We start from the raw sequence: 21,008 nt of genomic DNA, 5'->3' as shown, positions 1-21,008 counted from the left end.
CTTAATGCCGCTCGGCACACTTAAAAATGGTTAAGATGGCAATATGTTATGGGCGTTTTACCACAAGTTAAAAAACCAGTAAGAACCCCGATGGGAGTGCTGACGATGCATCAGGCTTCACACGCTTCACACGCACCCTCTCACCTGGTGTCACTATAGCTCCCTGCAGGCTGAAGTCACGACCCTACTGATGGACTTGGACACAACCTCAGAGAGGTTCAGCCACTTGCCCAAGGCCACACAGGGCCCGGCAGCAGGATCCTCAGCAGGCAGTCGGTGCTCGCGAACGGGTCGTGTAGACAGCAGGTGCTGCCTAAGTGCTGGCCCGCCGGACCCGAAAGGCTGCAACGCCTCGCTGGTCTCGGGCGCCGGGCAGCACAGGATTGGCCGCTGGGAGGGGGCGGGGCTCCCCGCGGCCGGGGGCGGGGCCGTTCCCGGCCGTAAATACGGCGCCACATGGCACTGGTTGGGGAGGCCCGGGGCGGTGCGGAGGGCGCAGGCGCACTGAGGGGGTGATCCTCGGCCTCCGTGGCCTCTCCGTGGGCCACGATTTCTCGCGAGAAGAGGGGCGGGGGGCGGGGCCGGTGGAGGGGCGGCCTCGAGACGGTCCGCCGTTCGTGAGGTGGTGGAGGCGCGAGCTGCGGTGCGAGGTGAGGGAAGGTGAGGCGAGGGGCGCGCGAGGTGAGGCGAGGGGCGCGCGAGGTGAGGCGAGGGACGCGGGGCGAGATGAGGGGCGCGCGGTGAGGTGAGGTGAGGCGAGGGGCGCGGGGCGGGGGTCCCGGCGGCGCGGCGGGTCCTGCCCCCTCAGCCGCCTGGGCGGGTCCGGCGCGGCTCCGGGCCGAGTCCCCGCGCCGTCGCTGTGTGACCTTGGCCGGGCTCGCACCGTCTCTGAGCCCCGGTCCTGTGGGGATGAGGGAGACCTGGACGGGGCGTGGGGCGCCCGGCGCGCCGCCCATCCGCGGTGGGGCTCGCGGCTGTGGTCAGCTGCCGCCGTCGGGGCTGGTCCCCGCCCGTTTCTGGCCGCCCGGCATCTGCCCTGCAGGGGGGGCGGCGGCGGGGCGGGGATCCTCCTTGCACGCTTGTCAGCTTCCCCCTTGGGCTGTTCGGGAATGTGGAGGGAGGAGCAGGCGCGCGGGGTTCCGGGGAGCCCTTGGGGGGTCTCCGAGCGCGGGGACCGCGAGTGGACGCCGGGGCGCACGGGTCCTCCACCAGCCTCGTGCAGGGGGAACCCCCGCCCCGGTGCCCTGGCTCGCCCGAGGCCGTGGGCACTTCCTCGTCCCGCTGACCGCGGACCTGTGACTGCGGACCCGGCGGATGCGGGCGCATCCTGGAAGAGTACCACTCAGATGACGCTTTGCGCCAGAAGCAGCGAAAGGAAGCCATGTATTAGTCGCTAACAGTAGGACTTATATCTTCCATTTGGGCTCCTAGCCACCAAGACATGTCCCGCAAGCCGTTGGCTGGAGCCGAGGTTCCGTCTGGCGCGGAGCACAACAAGCCGTAGTGTTCCCGCGATTATTGAATTATTTATGTTATAATTCGACGCCGGAGAGACTCAGGAGACCCGGGATGAATGACAATGTGGGCTGGGGGCAGAGCGGATGCAAGCGCATCTTTAAGGGTGCTGTCCCCACACGTGTGCGTCCGAGCAGGGGGCAGCTGGGAAACAGCTCGGCTGGTCCTCACCTGCCCCCAAACCAGGGCACAGTTCAGCCCTTCTCTGTGAACACCTGGCTTTGGGAAGGTGACTCAGGGCTGGTGTCAGTGTGAAAAAGGAGCTATTAGGAAAACTTTTTTTTTTTTTTAGTGGTTTGAGAGGCGGCAATTTTATTTATTTATTTGTCTGCCTTGGGCCTTCGTTACTGCGTGCGGGCTTACTCTAGTTGCAGCGAGCACTCTTCATTGCGGTGTGCGGGCTTCTCATTGCGGTGGCTTCTCCAGTTGTGGAGCACGGGCTCTAGGCGTGCAGGCTTCAGTAGTTGTGGCACGTGGGCTTCTGTAGTTGTGGTGCATGGGCTTCAGTAGTTGTGGTGCATGGGCTTCAGTAGTTGTGGCACGTGGGCTCAGTAGTTGTGGCTCGCGGCTCTACTCTAGAGCACAGGCTTAGTAGTTGTGGTGCACGGGCTTAGTTGCTCCACGGCATGTGGGATCTTCCCCGACCAGGGCTCGAACCTGTGCCCCCTGCATCAGCAGGGGGATTCTTAACCACTGCACCACCAGGGAAGTCCGGGAAAACTTTAAAAAATTGAAGTATAATTGATTAGCGTTGTATAAGTTTAAGATGTGCAAAGTGTTGATTTGATACACATATATTGCAACATGATTACCTCCAAAGTGTCAGCTGACGCCAAGGCAAGTGTTACCTGAAGGTAGCGCTACTGAGAACTTAGAGAGTGCCTGCATGGACACACGTGGATGTTTATTTTTCTTGCCAGATGGTTTGTAAGAGTTTGGGCTCTTATTTTCAGGCCAGCAGTACTGTTCACTGTTAGTCAGTGTGCGCCTACTTCATTACCTGAGCAAACGTTGAGCCTCTCATCATTTGTAAGATGCCACGTTGGGCTAGACGCTGGTAGTATGATTAACCTGACTATAATACCATGTGATTAGTGCTGTCATCTAGGTGTTTACAAAGTGTGAAGAAAGAGGGAGCAGCTAAACTTGTTTCTTGGTGTTGTAGAAGTTTCCCATAGTGGAGATGACATATGAATTGGACCTTGAGAGACAAGTGAAGTTTGGGGAGAACATTCCAAGTAGAGGCAGCAGGGTATGTGGAGGCGTGGAAGTGAATGGGACGTTTGGGGGGAGGGAGCAGTGAGTCCCTGTGTTCATTGTGGGTTGGGGTTTGAGGATTGAAATGGAGGCTAAGACCAGAAAGAGGTTTCTGACCAAAGGGCCTTGCATGCCGTGCCGGGGAGTTTGGACTTTTATCCTTCTGGTGAGGAGTAGTCAGGGTTTTGGGTGGGATGTGAGAGATGCGTTTTAGAAGAGTAACACTAGTGAGAACAAGATCCAGGGTATCAGGAGATGGAGACTGAGCTGGGTACGTTTGAAGAGGGTGTGGGTCAGGACAGTGGCTGAGAGTTGAGAAGGGCGTCAGCTTGAAACAAGCAGGAGAATCCACAGTGCGATGGCGCTCTGTGGGATGTGGTGAAAGGGAAAGGAAAACGGCAAAAGTAACCAAGGTTCTCACTTGGGTGCTGAGGACGGGGCTGGTACCTGAGATAAGGAATACTGGAGCAGGTTTGGAGAAGGAAGGGGCTAAAATGCGTTTGATTTTTAGACTTGTAGAATTTGCAGTATTTGTGGGCCATCCTGGATGAGATGTGCTCGTGCAGAGAGAGAATGTGTCCGGGGATGGAATCCTGGGGAGTCCAGCGGGAAAGCGATAGATGGCAGAAGAAGAGCATGTTGGATGGCTGATGGTGGGAATGCAGTTTACTGTCATTACCATACAGTCACCAAGGCTAGTGGGTGATTCTCTTCTGGAAGGGTCTCCAGGCTGAGGTGCCATTCCTGGATGAGAAACTGTTACTGATAATGTACTGAAACAAATGCTGCTAGTTTATAATTTGTTTTAAACTTACATCTTTAGTTTCAATTTTGAGATTGTTTCTTTATCTTTTTCTTCAGAAAGTAGTGGTTAGTTTCACGCTTACTTAGTGAGTCTGTGGCTGCAGCCAGGGCTGATGGTTCTCCAGTCATTTGCCAACACATGTGCTTAATGATAACTGACTCAGTAACTCAATACTTCCTGTAGTTAACCAAGGTGGTGGTTTCTGTAACTGTTTAGAGAACTTTAAAAGTATTTCAGAGAGGAATAGGAAGCACCAGGTGCAGCTGAGCGGGGCAGAGGGGCTGGACTGCTGTACTAAACCCAAGAGGATGAAGCGAATGGAGCCTGCTTGGCTCCCAGAACACTGTCAGTTGGTACTTTTCCTTCCAGACAGGACAATGGAAGAGTCTTTGGGGAAAGTGAGTAGTCTGAGAAAGGACCTAAAAATAGTGACATCAGGGGGTCCACAGTAAGGAGGCCCAGTTGGATCACTCACTAATGAAGCTCATAATTAATAACCCCTTACTAGGGTCCAGAGCTTCCAAGTTCTTTTAATCCCCTACCCCTTAAATAGGAATAGATAACCAAAGACTCTGATTTGGAAGATAGAGATCATAACACACACTTGGAAGCAATAGAGAGCGTGCAGGAAGCACACTTAAAAAGCATACTGTCACTGATACGCACATGGAGATAGAAAATATCGCATGCAAGAGACAAGAACAGGATGCTCGTTTTTTTAAAGAAGCATTCAGAAATCCAAAAAGATAACACATGGATATAAAAAATACAGTGGAAGAAATAAAAAACTCAGTAGATGAAAAGGTTGAGAACTCAGGAAATAGAACAGAAAAACAAAGAGATGGAAAATGAGAGAAGAAAAAGCATCCGATTAGGCGATTGACAGCTGAATAATAACAGTTTCAGCAAGAAATAAAATGGGATAAAATCATCCACAAAATGATAAGGGAAATCCTAGAACCAAAACTTTCTGCCTTTTTGAAGGGGCCCACTGAGTGACCGGCACCATGGATGAAAATGCAGGTATCCTTCACTCACCTGTCTATTCAGCTCCCAGTTTGGATATTCAGAGTGTGGGGGGCAAGTTTGTATAGGGAGGGATACCGAGTTTCTGATAGTGGCTAGTAAGAGTTTGGGAAGCAGGTTTATTTGGAAGTGCATCTGAAGCTGTTTCAGAATTTGCATAGTGAGAGTTCGCATGGAGAGAGAGACGTGCACACTCGCTCCAAGACACGTTGTTGTGAAATTTCAGAACTCTGGACAAAGAAGATCATGCTAGCTTCTCGGAAAGAATAAAGACAGGCCACCAACAGGTCATCACGGGATGAAGCAGAATGGCTCCGAACCCATCTTTAGGAACATTGGAAGCTGGGAGACAAGAGAGCATTACTTTCAAAATTCTGAAGGAAAATATTTTCCACCTTGAATTCTAAACTCAGACAAAGGAGGATATAATAAAGATATGTGCACAGATCCTCCAAAGATTTGTCTCATGTATTTTAAAGAAGTGACTGGCAGGCATACTCTCCCAAAATGAGGTGGTGAATCTGGAAAGACAGGCTAGAGGAGACAGGGTTAGCCTCAGAGGAGAGGTGAGAAGAATCTGCTGGATGAGATGGAGAGGCTGGGATGCCAGCCAGGCCAGGTACCAGGTATGAGAGCAGGTATCTTGGGACCTGAGCCTCGAAGTTTCCTCCAAGAGATTTTTTGGGGAATGTGAAATTGATGGGGCACCTGATGCTCTGGAACATCTGGAGAGGAGATTTAGACAGTTGGCAGAGTTGGGGCTGTATTAGTGATTAAGTACATAGAAAGCAAAGCAAGCGAAAACACAAGACTGTTAACTAGTTCCAGGGAAAATAAGCCGTTGTGCAGGAAAGAAAGATAATTACGGTGTACTGCAAGGCTCAGCTGTGAATAGCCTTTGTGCAATGATAATAATTTATGTAAACATCGAATATTGCTCTAATTAAAATGCTGATGTGCCTGTCTGGAGGAGGCGTGGAGATGAGAAGGGCATGGTTGTTTGGAGGGCCCAGGGGAAGAAAGAGAGACTACCTTTCTGCCAGCTGCCTGCCACTGTTTGAGGAAGTCAGTAGATGACGCTCAAGCTGAACCATCGGTTATCGCCCAGGGCTATTGCTTAGAGGTAGGTGGTGACACCGAAAGATTCAGCTAATAAGAATGAGCGAGAAAGATGGAGGTGGGTAATGAGAAAGAAAGGGACTGGGGACTGTGTGCGTAGTAAACTCCTGGGACAATTTAATCCTTTAGCATACATGCATAATGTTGATCAAAATAAAGAAAAATCAGTAAGCTTCCAACTCTGATGAAGGAAGAGGCCAGACTCTTGCCTGTTGTGTGTGCAGCTGGGCCACTCACCAGGCTGTCTTTCTTATCAGGCAGAGTTTACTTGTTCTTATTTCCTCTCCATTATTGCCATTGTTCTCTGTATCCTGTCTCTTGCCTGTGGTCACATATTGGAGATTTGGTGCTTTCTTTAGCTTTTTCTTTTCTTTTAACTTGTTATAAAGGAATTGTAAAACATATCCAAAAGTAGAGATAATAGGGACTTCTCTGGTGGCGCAGTGGTTAAGAACCTGCCTGCCAACGCAGGGGACACGGGTTTGAGCCCTGGCCCGGGAAGATCCCACATGCCACGGAGCAACTAAGCCCGTGCGCCACAGCTGCTGAGTCTGCGCTCTAGAGCCCGAGAAGCACAGCTACCGAAGCCTGCGCGCCTAGAGCCCGTGCTCCACAACAAGAGAAGCCACCGCAATGAGAAGCCCGCGCACCACGACAAAGAGTAGCCCCAGCTTGACGCAACTAGAGAAAACCTGCGCGCGGCAACAAAGACCCAACGCAGCCAAAAATAAATAAATAAATAATATATTTTAAAAAGTAGAGATAATAGTTTTATGCACTCTTCTTTACCTGTCACCCAGTTTCAGAAATTATGAAATCAGGGTCAGTCATGTTTATCTGTTTTTGTTAGCATAACAACTCTTTATTGAGTACCTACTGTATGCCAAGCACTATTCATAGCCTTGAGGCTACAACTATGACAAACTTTGAAGGGTCAAGTACCTCCCTTCTAAAGTTTATATTCTAGTGCAGATAGACCATAAGCAAATAAGCCAGTGAATATATAATGTTGGAGGTAATGACAAATGACATGGAGAAAAAACAGCCACGGAGGATGGGGCATGCAGGGTGGGGAGTGATCAGGGAAGCCCTCACTGATGAGGTGAGCTTCAGGTGCAGATCAGGAGGTGCCAGGTTGAGCCACAGGATTCCCTGGGTGTGTGCGGGCCAGGGGGTGGGAGCCTGGTTGGTGTAGATGATGAACAACAAGGAGGCCATTGTGGCTAGAGTGGGGCCAGTGACGGGGAGTAAAGGGGATGAGAGTGTGGGATCCCAGTCATATAGGGCTTGTCATGGGCCATTGTAAGGACTGGAAATGGGAAGCTGTTGGACTCCAAAGATTGGAGGGTTTTGAGCAGAGCCATGACATGATCTGACTTTTAGCAGAAGAGCCATGGCTACTGGGTTTAAAGAGGATAGTATGGGCAGGAGAGCGGAGGCGGGAGAACAAGTTGGACGCTGTTGCAGTAACGCAGGTGAGAGCTGGTGGTGGCCTGGGGGGCAGGGTGCACACAGGAGGTAGGGAAGTAGAGGGGTTAGGGTCTGCATATATTTGAAGGTAAAGCCCTAATCAGGTTCTTAAGCTAATCATAGTGAAATTTATTATCTATTTTCCCTTGAAATAATTTCTTTGAATTGACTTAACTCTGGGAAATGAGTTATTTGGATTCCAGAGTCAAATACCATGCAACAAGTGTTTGAGTGTTGTGAGGAATATAGAAGATATAGTAGACGTGATCCCTGTCACCGAAGAACTTGAAATCTAGTTTGGGAATATGGGACTCGTGTGCCTACACTAATACCCTGCCTACTTGTGAAGTACCGACGGGGCTTAGAGACCAGGGACGAAGACACCAATGTGAGCAGATAGCCAGGTGTGCTGTGGGCCACCTCTGTGGGAAGTTACTTTATTTCAAAGGCCAAGTTTGGGCTCAGTTTTCATTCAGGTCTTCTGGGACGTACATCAACCTTTCATTCTCATCAATGTGCCCATTTATTACTTATTTTTATTTGGATACACTGTCAGATTTAGTTCTCAGGGTTAACCAAATACAAGTGAAGTAATTTTATAAGCAAATAAACCCCCAGTGCTGGTGGCACGGAAGTGAAAATATACCTTACAGTGGGGGTTTTAATCCAACACCAAAGCATCAGTTGCAGGGCTGGGCCATACAGGGTGCAGAGAGTAAATGTTGAGACCACTAACAAACTTTCCAAATTTCTGTTGACTACAGTGATGAGACCCTCAGTGAATTATTTGCCTTTGCAAAGCTGGAAAAGAAGTAGGTAGTTTCTGGTCTCTTTGCCAGTAGCATAAATGAATAAAACTTGAAACATTCTTGGACTTCTTAATGAAGGTCATGCCACTTGATTTAATGCTCAGAAGTTGGTTATTTGGACAAGGAAAAGCAAATTTTCTCAGAAATAAAGGTAATAAAAATTTGAGTGTCTAGAAAAACCAACCAATTCTGCATTAAATATTTACTGTAGAGGCTGGTAGACTGTAGTGTTTGGGAAGGTAGGCTCTCAAATCAGTTGTTCGAATGCCAGCTCTGAACAGTTGTAGCTGTGTACACTTGGGTAAGTTGCTTGGCTGTTTTTGTTTTTGTTTTTGTTTTTGTGGTACGTGGGCCTCTCACTGTTGTGGCCTCTCCCATTGCGGAGCACAGGCTCCGGATGCGCAGGCTCGGCAGCCATGGCCAGCCGCTCCGCGGTATGTGGGACCTTCCCAGACTGGGGCACGAACCCGTGTCCCCTGCATCGGCAGGCGGACTCTCAACCACTGCCACCAGGGGAGCCCCTGCCTGGCTGTTTTGCCCCAACTTTATCACAATTACTGTGAGGATTAAATAAGTTAAGATGTGCAAGGCCTATAACAGCGCTTTGGAAAACATATTAGCTATTGTTATTATTATAAAATTAATTGAAATCATAACATTCTTCTTTGCTGATAACTGGCTATTGGTAGAAAGCATGAGTAATAATAAAAATAATGTTATATTTATATGATACAAATATTTGAGGGCCAGATGAAACAGAACGATAACTAAGGCCAATGGTATAGTCTAAAGAACATGCTTTACTATTTTACAAAACACTTAGCTGATATGTTCTCATTTTCATCCTCTCAGTAGCTCTGGTTAGCAGAAAGACCTTGATTGTTCTTGTTTTATAGGTGAAGAATTGAAACTCACACTTAAAGGGATATCCTAGGCCACTCAGCAGAGACTGGACTTGGCCTCAGAATTCCTTTCCTTTTCTTCCCAATCTCCAGATGTCTGTGTAGGACTTCAGTGCTGGTGTTTTTATCCTGTGTTGTAGAAATCAGTGACAGCTGGTTAGTTCGTAGTGTTTGTGCTGAAGAGAAAAGTTTTAGCTTCTGGTGATTGACTTAATAAGACTGCTCACATATTCTTCCCCTTGAAATCAAATGTATCGAGGTATAATTTACATGCAATGCAATAAAATGCACACATTTTAAGTGTAAAGTTCTGTGAATGTGGACAGATATATCTACCTGTGTAACTGCCACTACAAACAATATAATAGAACATTTCCATCACCCAGATTTCCCCTGTCCCTTTGCAGTCTATGATTTCTGTCACTATTTTTGCCTTTTATAACCTTTGTATAAATGAAATCATGTGGTATGTACTCTTTTGTGTCTGGGTACTTTTGTTTAGTGTAATATCTGCAGGATTCATCCATGTTGTTGCATGTATTGATGTGTGAGTCCGTGGTTCACTCTTTTTTATTGTTGAGTAGTTTTCCACTGAATGAGTACACCACAGCTTGTTTATTCATTCACTTGTTGATGGACCTCTGGGTTCTTTTCAGTTTGTAGCTATTTTGAGTAAAGCCACAATGAATATTCTTGTACACATCTTTTTGTGGACAGTTATTTCATTCATGGATATCGTCTTTGATGTTGTGTCTAAAAGGCATCACAATACACAAGGTCATTTAGGTTATCTCCTGTGTTACCTTCTAGGAGTTTTATAGTTTTGCATTTTACATTTAGGTCTATTATCCATCTTGAGTTAGTTTTTTTTTTTTTTTTTTTTTTTTTTTGCGGTACGTGGGCCCCTCACTGCTGCGGCCCCCCCCCGCCGCAGAGCACAGGCTCTGGACGCGCAAGCCCAGCGGCCACGGCCCACGGGCCCAGCCGCTCTGTGGCACGCAGGATCCTCCCGGACCGGGGCACGAACCCACGTCCCCCACAGTGGCAGGCGGACTCCCAACCACTGCGCCACCAGGGAAGCCCTTGAGTTAGTTTTTTTGAAGGTCTGTGTCTAGATTCTTTCTTTTAATTTTTTTTTTTAACGTGATATCCAGTTGTTCCAGTACCATTTGTTGCAGAAACAGACTGTCTTTGCTCCCTTGTATTGCCTTTGCTCCTTTGTTAAAAATAAGTTGACCATATGGGGGTCTGTTTCTGAGCTATCTGTTCGGTTCCAGTGATCTGCTTCTCCATGCTTTTGCCAATACCACATCATTTTGATTACTGTAGCTTTATGGTAAATCTTGAAGTCGGGCAGCATCAATCTTCCAGCTTTGTTCTTCTCCTTCAATATTGTATTGGCTATTCTGGGTCTTTGGCTCCTACATATAAACTTTAGAAACAGTTTGTTGATATCCACAAAATAACTTGCTATGATTTTGGTTGGGATTAATCTATAAGTTGGGAAGAATGGATATCTTGACAATATTGAGTCTTCCTATCCTTTAGCACTTTGAACATGGAATATCTCTTCATTTCCTTAGTTCTTCTGATGATTTCATTCATCAGAATTTTGTAGTTTTCCTCATATAGATCTTGTACATATTTTGTTAGATTTATACTAAGTGTTTTTCTTTTGGGGGCTGCTCATAAATGGAATTCTGTTTTTAATTTCAAATTCCACTTGTTCATTGCTGATATGTAGGAAAGTGGTTGACTTTTGTTTATTAACCTTGTGTCCTGCAAACTTGCTATAATCACTTGAGCCCGTAAAATTTTATAATTGGAAAAGTATTGATAATCTAAGATTTATACATCATATTTTGATGGTCAGTTGGGTCTTTAAATAGAGTCCCTAAGCTTTATTACAGAACATCTACTGTTATGGATCTTACAGAACCTTCCAGGAGGTTAAAAATCCGCTTGATATTTTTTAATACAATCTTTTTGACTTTTTGAAAGTCTCAGCATAAAAAAAAACTAGTCTGTATGCAAAAAAAGTTGACATTCATTTTTTTCATAATAGCCAAAAAAGGGAGCTAACTCCAAAGTTCATCAGTTGGTAAATGGATAAACAGATAGTGGTATATCCATATAGTGGGGTACTGCCCAGCAATGACACAAGCAACAACTTGGACAGATCTCAAAAGCATCTTCCTAAGTGAAGGAAGCCAAATACAAGAGGCGACTTCCTGTATAATTCCATTTATGTGACATTCTAGAAAGGGCAGAACTATAGAACTATATACTGCCTGGAGCTGGGTGTTGGGGGAGGATAAGGGAACTTTGGGGGATGATGAAGATGTTCTATATCTTAATTATAGTGTACATTTGCCCAAACTCATCAGACTGTACAGTTAAAAAGAGTGCGTTTTATTGTGTATAAATCATACCTCAATAAACCTGACTTAAAAAGGAAAAAAAGCGAGGTGCTAAAGTGATTTAATCAGGAAAGAACCGTCTTTTAAACAAATGGTGCTGGAATAACAGGATATCTCTATGGGAAAAAAATGAATCTCAACCTCTCCCTCTGGAATACTTGTATTGGATAGTGGCTGAAATTCTCTGCATTTAACATTCCTTTCCACCATGGCAGATACACTAATTTCCATTTATTACTACCCACTGTTTAATTCTCACTGGTTTGATCACTTGTATCTATAATATGTAGTAAATACACACACACACACACACCACACACACACACACACACACACACACAAACACAAACACCCCAGTCCATATGACAAAATAAATATTGATATATTAGTGAGGGTTCTCCAAGGAAACAGAGCCAATTAGGTATGTGTGTATGTGTAAAGGGATTTATCATGAGGAATTGGCTCACAGGGTTATGGAAGCTGAGTAGTTCAGGCCCCGGAGAGCTGACGGTGTGCTCCAGTCTGAGTCTGAAGGCCTGAGGACCAGGAAGACTGCTGGTGAGAGTTCTAGTACTCGTCCAGGTCTGAAGGCATGAGACCCGTGTCCCGGCTCAAGGACAGTCAGGTGGAGAGAGGGAATTCTCTCTTCCTCTGCCTTTTTGTTCTATTTAGGCTTTCAACAAATTGGATGAGGCTATCCCACACTGGGGAGGGCCATCTGCTTTACTCAGCCTACCGATTCAAACATTAATCTCCTCCAGAAACACCATCACAGACATACCCAGAATGTGTGACCAAACTACCTGGGCAGCCATAGCTCAGTCAAGTTGACACGTAAAACTACCCAGCATATACCACCTGACCTTTTTCTACTGTTGTTGTCAGTTCTGCTATCAAATTTTGGGACGTGCCCTTATACGGGTCTTAGTATGGGTCTGGCCTTGTGGCCCTCTATTCTAGATATGTCAGGATGACACACATCTGAGTGTGAGGGAGGTCAGCCCTCAGCTGCACACCACCCCATCTTCCCGGATTCTTGCCTACTATTGGTGTGAAGGCTCCTTGAGACCAGCAGCCTTATGTGGGCGGCCAGCACTGGGTGCTTGCTTCCTGGGGCTGCCAAGCTGCCCTTGGCATCCTACCCTGCCATGTGTCAGAAGAAATGTTTAACTCCACCTTGAGCTAAGAAACAGCTCTGCCTAGCCACAGTGTTTTGGTTTAAACCCAACCTAATTCTTTCATCAGTAGTGTTTACAAGGGCCTTTGACAAAACCCTTGTAGAAAACCAGCCCCCCAAAGATGAAACTTCTGGATAGACTTTGCTGTCAGTTCTATTGCTGCGGGCAGAAGCCTGAGACTGATACGCAGCGCCAGTCGTAGATCACTTCCTCTGTGAAGGTTCTTCTTGCTCTGCTTCTTCAAAACTTGGGGGGCTTTTTGTTGACTGCGTTTTGAAATAGTGGGAGATTTATGTTCGGAAACAATGCCCTTATTTTTGAATGAAAAATTACTTTATGAGGTCATCGTTATTCCCTGACACGTTTCTGAAGCAGTCTTCGGTTCTCAGCTGGCTTTCCCCACTGTGCTGCTCTCACCCCCAGAAGACAAGGAAGTGTTACCCAGACTGTCCAGCTTGAGCTGCCCCGGCACCTGGACCAGAAATCCCTAGATGTCTTACTCCCTTTTAAAAAGTAAAACTTGTTGCTGGCGATGCTATGTGGTAGTCTTGGCTCTACTCTCCACTCTTCCGAGAAGCTGGGAACTTGTGCTCCATGAATATTTTAAAGGAGCCACAGCCCTTTCTTCTCAAAGGACTCTACTCTCACAGGCCGTTTCATACACTCAGACAGTCTTGTTTCCATGCTGTTTTTGTGGCATGTTTGAGGTTAGAAATGACAACACAAAGGACTGCCCTGTTCCTTGATGTTAAAAATGAACCATGGCCTCAGCTTCATCGGTAAACGCTGCCTCAGCTTGGTGTGTAGGCGCTCATCCCCTTGATTTAGAAAGGCCTGGAAGGGGCTGTGACGTGGCAGAACTCCAGGGCAAGACAAGGCTCTTGGGACCAGTCTCCCCACTGAATAGCCAGACAGGTTTTTGGCTGTCCCAGGGGAAGACCTGTCTTGCTTCTGTGCAACAGCCCCCCAATTATAAATTTTTAAAACTTTGCTTAATAAGCAAATTGCAGGTGAAGTTGGCTTGTGGAGCTTTTGCACAAGGTTGTAAGGGTAGCTTGTGGCTTCGGCAGCTGGCTCCAAATTTAGCCTCTGTACAGCTCTCGACCATATTTAGCTTTGTTTATTTTTTACACACTGTCCTACATTTGCCTTATTCATTCGACAATACCTCTTGGAAATTCCTCCAAGTCCACTGTTACAGCTCTAATTCATTTTTTTCCCTCCAGTTTGTTTTTATTGTGGTAAAATACACGTAACATAAAATTTACCACCTTAAAAAAAAAAAAAATTACCACCTTAACCTTTTTTTTTTGGCGGTACGCGGACCTCTCACTGTCGTAGCCTCTCCCGTTGCGGAGCACAGGCTCCGGACGCGCAGGCTCAGTGGCCATGGCTCACGGGCCCAGCCGCTCCGCGGCACGTGGGATCTTCCTGGACCGGGGCACGAACCCATGTCCCCTGCATCGGCAGACGGACTCTCAACCACTGCGCCACCAGGGAAGCCCAACCTTAACCATTTTTAAGGGTACAGTTCAGTGACATCGAGCACATTCATACTGTTGTGCAACCATCACCACCGTCCATCTCCAGAACTCCTTTTATCTTCCCAAACTGAGCTCTGTCCCCATTAAACACTAACTCCCCATCCCCCTCCACAGCCCCTGGCCCCCACCTTCTACTTTCTGTCTCTATGAATTTGACTCCTCCAGGGACCTCGTATAAGTGGAATCACACAGTATTTGTCCTTTTCTGTGACTGAGTTATTTCACTGAGCATCATGTCTTCAAGGTTCATCTATGTTGTAGCAGGCGTCAGAATTTCCTTCCCTTTTAAGGCTGAATAATAATCTGTTGTATGGATGGACCACATTTTGTTTATCCATTCACCCATTGATGGACATGGGTTGCTTCCACCTTTTGGCTACTGTGAGTAATGCTGCTGTGAACATGGGTGTATAAATATCTCTTCAAGACCCTGCTTTCAATTCTTGTGGGTATAGACCCAGAAGTGGAATTGCTGGATCACATGTTAACTTTATACGGCAATTCTATTTCTGATTTTTTGAGGAACCTCTATACTATTTATGCAGTGACTGCAGCATTTTACATTCCCATTAACAGTATACAAGGGTTTCACCACCTTCTCATCCTCACCAGTACTTGTTGTTTTCTGGTTTGCGTTTTTTTTGCTTTTGTTTTCAGTAGCCATCTTGGTGGGTGTGAGGTGGTGTCTCCTGTGGCCTTGATTTGCATTTTTCTAATGATTAGTGACATTGAGCATCTTTTCATGTGCTGATTGGCCTCAGTTTCTCAGCTGTAAGAGGATTATGCTGCACCCCCACCCCAGATGGTGTGCAGAGGGCCTGCAGTAACATACGTGTGTAAAACGCGCATCTTAGTGCCTGACACACAGGAAGAGGTCGATAAATGGCTGCTGCTATCAAGATGTTATCAATATGTAGTAATTCTCCAAAAAATATTTGACCATGTCTTTTCCTTGCAATTAAATTGAATTCTTACTAAATTATTAGTAAAGAGAGTCAGAGTTTTTACAGAATGTTGTAGGCACTGGCATTTATTAATGTGCATATACTACTGCTTGGCTGAAAAGTAAGTCAAGGTATTTAGGCTATCAGGCCAGGTAGTTCTGGTACTTAGCATTATAAGTATGTGGCCGATAGCACGATCCTTGATCTGTGGCTATGCCTGTGTCCACAAGATGTAACTGTGATGCTGCGTCACCTCTACTCTGTTTATTAGTCTTGATCTTAAAATTGAAAACTGATCTCTTAAATCACTCAACATTTTAAGTTACTTTTTCCCTTTGCTGCTTTCTCAGCCTTTGGCAAACTTTTTTTTTTAATATGGTTTCACCTTCATCTTTATAAACTGTTTGCCCTTGCACATCCTTGAGAAGGGATGGTCTTGAAAACTTTAATGACATGGGTGCTTATGATCTAGTTTTAAAAATAGGCTGTAACATTTTGTGATCCTAACCGTTACCATTAAAAGCGTATTAAAACCTGTTGCAGCATTGCTTGTTCTTATTCCACTCACACCCGCGACCCACTCGAAGGAAATGAGCGAAAGTACCAGCAGCAGTTGTGCAAGACACAGCAGGGTATTTCACCTGTAATCCTGTTTCATAATGTCCATAGTGTGCTCATTACCTTTATAATGTGTAATAATTATATAATAAATATATAACATATAATAAATATCTAGCTGTGTGACTCTAGCACATGGCCGACAGCCCTGAGGGGGTGAGAGGAGGTGTGATCGCCACCCCTCAGGGTAGGGGTCACCAGATTTTTCTGCTCTTCCTTTTTCTGTGGGAGCACGTGACGAGCTCTTAGGGCTCAGGAAACACTACATGAAGGTGACGATGACCAGAGAATGTACTCTTCTCTGTCAGATGGTCGTTGCAGCTCCTTTTGTGTAAAAGCCCACCCCACCCTTTGTCTGCTGAACTGTTTGCCATAAGTATGTATTAATTTTTCCATTAAAAAAAGTGAATTAAGAGTAAACAACAACAAACAAGAGTAAACAACAGCTGCAGAGGTGGATAGAGATTGCACCCAAATTTCCGCCTAATGAACTTTTAGGTTCATTTTATGAAAATGCATTAGATACTAGGTACATAGTCGAATGCATACGAGGAATATAGACTCAGAAGTGTACACTGGGAGATGTCCCAGAGGGTGCACAATGCGGACCCTCCCCTAGAACACCCCAAGACGTGCTCCATCTGTCTGTGCCCCGATGCCTGCAGTGATAGAAGTCCTAGTACGGCTTCAAAAACAGCCCGTTCTTAAGTGGTTTTGGCCCACTTATAATTATTAGTGTTCTTTCCTTAGGCTCGACTCAGTTTCTGAGTTGTATCTTCTGAAGCTGCTCTCTCTCCCACGTGACAGCCCTCCAGATAGCTGAAGCCCCGACACGAATGTCACTTCCAGCCTGCACAGCCCCTCCTCGTACAGGTGCTGTGGACCAGGAGGCTGAGAGCCGGCAGCAGCCTGCACCGCTCACAGCACACAGCACGCTGTCGGCCTCACACGGGGGCCCGTCTCAAGTGTTTGTGTGGATGACGTGTGCACAGAAGAAGGGGTTTGGGCGGGAGAAGGGGTGAGTTCAGCATTGCACTGAGCTTTAACTTTCTTGTTACCGTGTTTTGTTTCGCTGCGCCTCTCCTTTCATTCTCACACCCACTCTTCACGAGGGTCTGCGTTCCCGCCCGGGGGCTGGTCTGGGTCCGGCCTCCCCCTTTCAGTGCGGTGGTAAGGGGCCTCCAGTCACCTCTCCAGTCACACTCACCCTCTGGGCCTTCCTAAGCCTCATGGGTCACATCACCTGGAGAAGCTGAAGCTCCCCATCAGGCAGCCCCCAAAGTCCACCTCACAGAGGGTGGAGGAGGGAGGGAAAAGCAGGGCCACTGGGTCTGAGACGGCAGCAGGCACCATCCTCTCAGGACCGCAGGCTGCGAGAGGACCTTAGCCTTTAACTTGGTTTCTGTTGCCTTCCAGCTTCCTCGGAGGGCAGCGTCTGGTCTCTACAGGAAGCTGAAGTGAAAGGATCCGGGGAAGAGGCCCCCGCATCCATGGACACAATGACCAAAAGCCGGTTCTTCCGCCTGTGGCTGGTCTTGGGGTCCGTCTTCATGATCCTCCTGATCATCGTGTACTGGGACAACATGGGCACCGCCCACTTGTACCTGCACACTTCCCTCTCCAGGCCTCACATCCTGCAGCCCTTCCCCAGCCCCAAGCCAGGGGACGGCAAGTATTTCACCGCCAGCATTGAGGAGATTTTGGAGAAGCTCCTCAGTGCTCATGCGAAGCAGAACATCCTTCTGGGTAGAAAGGTGGAGCAGCCCTCCCTGCTGGCCTCCAGCAAGCCTGTGCTCAGCAACATGGAAGAGAGTGTGAGGGGCTACGACTGGTCCAGCCACGACGCCCAGCAGAGCCCGGACCCGGACGGGCGGCAGGCCGAACGGAGGAGCGTGCTGAGGGGGTTCTGCGCCAATGCCAGCTTTGTGTTTCCCGCCAAGGAGCGCTCTTTCGATGACATTCCCAACTATGAGCTGAACCACCTCATCGTGGACGACCGCCACGGGGTCATCTACTGCTACGTGCCCAAGGTGGCCTGCACCAACTGGAAGCGCGTGATGATCGTCCTGAGCCAGAGCCTCTCGGACCAGGGCACGCCCTACCGTGACCCCCTGGACATCCCCCGGGAGTACGTCCACAACTCCAGCACCCACCTGACTTTCAACAAGTTTTGGCGCCGCTATGGGAAGTTCTCCCGCCACCTCATGAAAGTTAAACTGAAAAAGTACACTAAGTTCCTGTTCGTGCGGGACCCCTTCGTCCGCCTCATCTCGGCCTTCCGCAGCAAGTTCGAGCTGGAGAACGAAGAGTTCTACCAGAAGTTCGCCGTCCCCATGCTGAAGAGGTACTCCAACCACACCAGCCTGCCCAAGTCGGTCAGCGAGGCCTTCAGTGCAGGCCTCAGGGTGTCCTTCGCCAACTTCATCCAGTACCTGCTGGACCCTCACACCGAAAAGCTGGCGCCCTTCAACGAGCACTGGAGGCAGGTGCACCGCCTCTGCCACCCCTGCCAGATAGACTACGACTTTGTGGGGAAACTGGAGACCCTGGACCAGGATGCCACCCAGCTGCTCCGGCTTCTCAAGGTGGACAGGCTGCTCCAGTTCCCCCCGAGTTACCGGAACAGAACTGCCAGCAGCTGGGAGGAAGGCTGGTTTGCCAAAATTCCCCTGGCCTGGAGGCGGCAGCTTTACAAACTCTACGAAGCAGATTTCGTCCTCTTTGGCTACCCGAAGCCTGAAAATCTACTTAGAGACTGAAGGCGTTAGGGGAAAATCCTGAACACCAAAAAAAAAAAAAAAAAGTGCTTGTGTTGTTACTTTAAACCTGAACGAAGGGCCTGTGGTACCGCGACCATCTCCCGGAGGATGGAGCAATGCGTTGCCGCATATATTTTTATATGGCTTTGTTTCTCTCCTGGTGTGACACATCGCAGAATTCCACAGTGCTCCTGTTGGCGAGTCAGCTGGAAACACCTGGAATTGACCACACCCACACTCTCGTTTGTAAAATACCCTGCGATTTTGCAGTCTAGACTTGCTGTTTACTCCCTCCCTGTATTCATTGAGTACTGTGTTAATATTGTTTTTTAAGATTAATATATTTCAGATATTTAATATGAAAAGTGGAGAAGGAAATGGTGGAGTAAAAGGTTACATCTGCTCCTTCTGCCTGCGCTTGTGGTTATTTCGTTGGAGCGACAGATGCTCATTCAGGGGCTCCAAGCGGCATAATGGCTGACGCTTAGGCCTCAGAATCTCAATTTCAGGAAGGGAGGGTTCATGGTCGTCTTCAGCAAAAAGGAGGAACTTGAATTTGAGATCAGGCGTTACTGTGTGTTTGTGCAAGGGTGGCAGACAAATCCTTCAAAAGTGAAAGCTCTGTTATTAGGTGATACATGTGAAAAGGGAAGGCTATTGATAAATAAGGGTTTCATACTTGAGATCATATCGAAGGTAAATCGTACATCCAGGTCACAGTCACAGAGGCTGGATTTTAACTCCAGCTGCCTCCTTTAATTTGTCAGTCACGGACGTAAGGATTTGCAGTAGCAGGGACTGAGTTTATCCCTAAAATGCGTCCCCAGCATCAGCAGGGCGAGGCGCAGGTGGGAGTCTCATTGCCAAGCTGGCTGGTTCGATTCAGCTTCAGGGACGTTTTCTCGAGGACATGACTGACACAGGGATCTTCATGTTCGATGGCCCTGCCTTGGTGAAGGTGTCTGCTAGTCCAGGAAGGCTCTTTTTGAACATCTCGTTCAAATTCCTTTGCAGGTTTTGCTCTGAACCCGTAATTGGTGAGAAGCGTGCGGTCATTTTGTGGCATTTGGGCGTCACATTCGACCGTGTCTTCTTGATCTGTAGCATTTGGTCCTAGACGCCCAGTTCCTGAAGAGCTGGCAGAACACGTGGAAGGCCTCCCCCCGGGTGTCCTTGGCGGGTGGTGGCCCTGCTTTTCCCAGCTGCGAGGTGGTGCTGTGTGTGGCTGGAGCCCGGGCCTCCGGTGCTCACCTTGCAGCTTGGAGCTCCACAGTATTAGAAACCACCACTTCCTTTGGAAGCTTCCCTTGTCTCCGTAAGACAGTCGGCAGCCGGTGCACAGACTTGAGGAGTCCAGTTTCAGAGTGCTTGTCTGAAGAGGCACCTGCCTCTGTGGGGAGTGTTTCACTGAAGTGCGTTCGTTTCGAGAATATTCAGACACATGTCAAAACTCATTGGGTTGTGAGCTTTTTAAGGGCAGGGCCACATCTCCTTCTTTCTATATTCCTGGTTCTTTGCATAGTTACCCAGCAGGTCGGTTTCTCTGGGTGTCGGAGGCATGTTTGCAGGGATGTTGAGGCCCAGGGACTGTTGGAGTGGGTGCCAGCTGCATCCACACAGCCACCCAGATTCCTGTGCCAGGGCCCCAGCTGCTGTCTGCGCCGGGGGGACGACTCAGGATGTGATGGCAGAGAAGGTCCTCCTGGTCTGGGGGTGTGTGCGGGGGGGTGAGACAGGCTCCAGGAGGAGAGGGGAAGCCCGCACCTCGCCTCTTTCTGGGGCGTGAGCCTGAGAACTCACTCCTTCTGTTCTGTGCCATTTCCCTGACCCACACAGTAGTGTCTTGTAGAGGAATTGGGCTCCATGTTTTTCCGGCTAAGATACTATAAAAGCTTTTAAATGGATGCTGTGCAATTAGACAATTTAACCAAACAGTTCCATAAACTTAAAATTCTTTATTCTGCCTCCGTCTTCCGGCCCTCATCAACACATTTACCCACAGTCCTAATAATACCGTGGTTTTGTGGTACAAAATCCTCTCTCGTGTCATCTCTGAACCTCCAGGGCGCTGTGCCTGTTTGCAGTCAGGGAGAGGGCGCAGGAGACTCGCCCAACACGCAAGGCTGTGGGCGTGCGAGCCTGCCCTGGACTTGGGCCTCCTGCCCCTGGTGCTGTGCGTTTTCCACCTCACGCAGGTGTTCAGCACACTTGTTGGGGGCGGGGCGGGGCGGGTCTGTGAGAGGGGTACTGTCGGTCCTCTTTCCTCTAAAAGTGTCTGGTACGCGTTTTCACGCACCGATACGGCATATCCACCTATGGCTTCTAGTGAATATTTAGGCAGTGTTCTGCCGTATTGCTTTTACCGTCTATTTTTAAGGAATTTCTACTATTTGGAGAATTTTAGGCTTGTTTCTCAGCAAGGGCTGGGATCTCACTTCTCTCCCCGGTGCAGTTAGTGTCACCTGCATCCATACTTTGGCGAAGGAGGGACTTTAACCCGACTCTGCCGCTAATGGGCAGTGAGAGGGGCTGCCCTGGCCTCCCCAGTGCAGGGGCTGCCCTTGGGCTGGTGAGCAGGGAGCACAGGGCTGGAAGGGGCAGGGCAGGCATTCCCATCCTTGGGATGGGGCAGGAGCCTAAGG

The 21,008-nt window shown here is 48.1% G+C and overlaps 1 protein-coding gene across 3 annotated transcripts; it reads left to right on the top strand.

Moving 5' to 3' along the window:
• The first annotated feature begins 608 nt into the window (after nucleotides 1-608).
• Nucleotides 609-18,771, top strand: CHST12 (carbohydrate sulfotransferase 12). 3 transcript variants are annotated; one of them, XM_060033216.1, is made up of 2 exons: nucleotides 609-650; nucleotides 17,024-18,771. In XM_060033216.1, exon 2 carries the CDS (start codon nucleotides 17,098-17,100, stop codon nucleotides 18,364-18,366), a length of 1,269 nt encoding a protein of 422 aa, XP_059889199.1. In that variant the 5' UTR covers nucleotides 609-650; nucleotides 17,024-17,097; the 3' UTR covers nucleotides 18,367-18,771. The 3 variants fall into 3 exon arrangements, with proteins under 3 accessions (XP_059889199.1, XP_059889200.1, XP_059889201.1); XM_060033217.1 differs by having other exon boundaries at nucleotides 619-660; XM_060033218.1 differs by lacking the exon at nucleotides 609-650 and adding an exon at nucleotides 16,569-16,625.
• Nucleotides 18,772-21,008: the final 2,237 nt, after the last annotated feature.

This window comes from Delphinus delphis, chromosome 15 (genome assembly GCF_949987515.2).
Source record: "Delphinus delphis chromosome 15, mDelDel1.2, whole genome shotgun sequence".
Classification (NCBI taxonomy): Eukaryota; Metazoa; Chordata; class Mammalia; order Artiodactyla; family Delphinidae; genus Delphinus; species Delphinus delphis.
The sequence above is the reverse complement of the archived record's forward strand: the minus strand, read 5'-3'. Positions and strand labels throughout refer to the sequence as shown.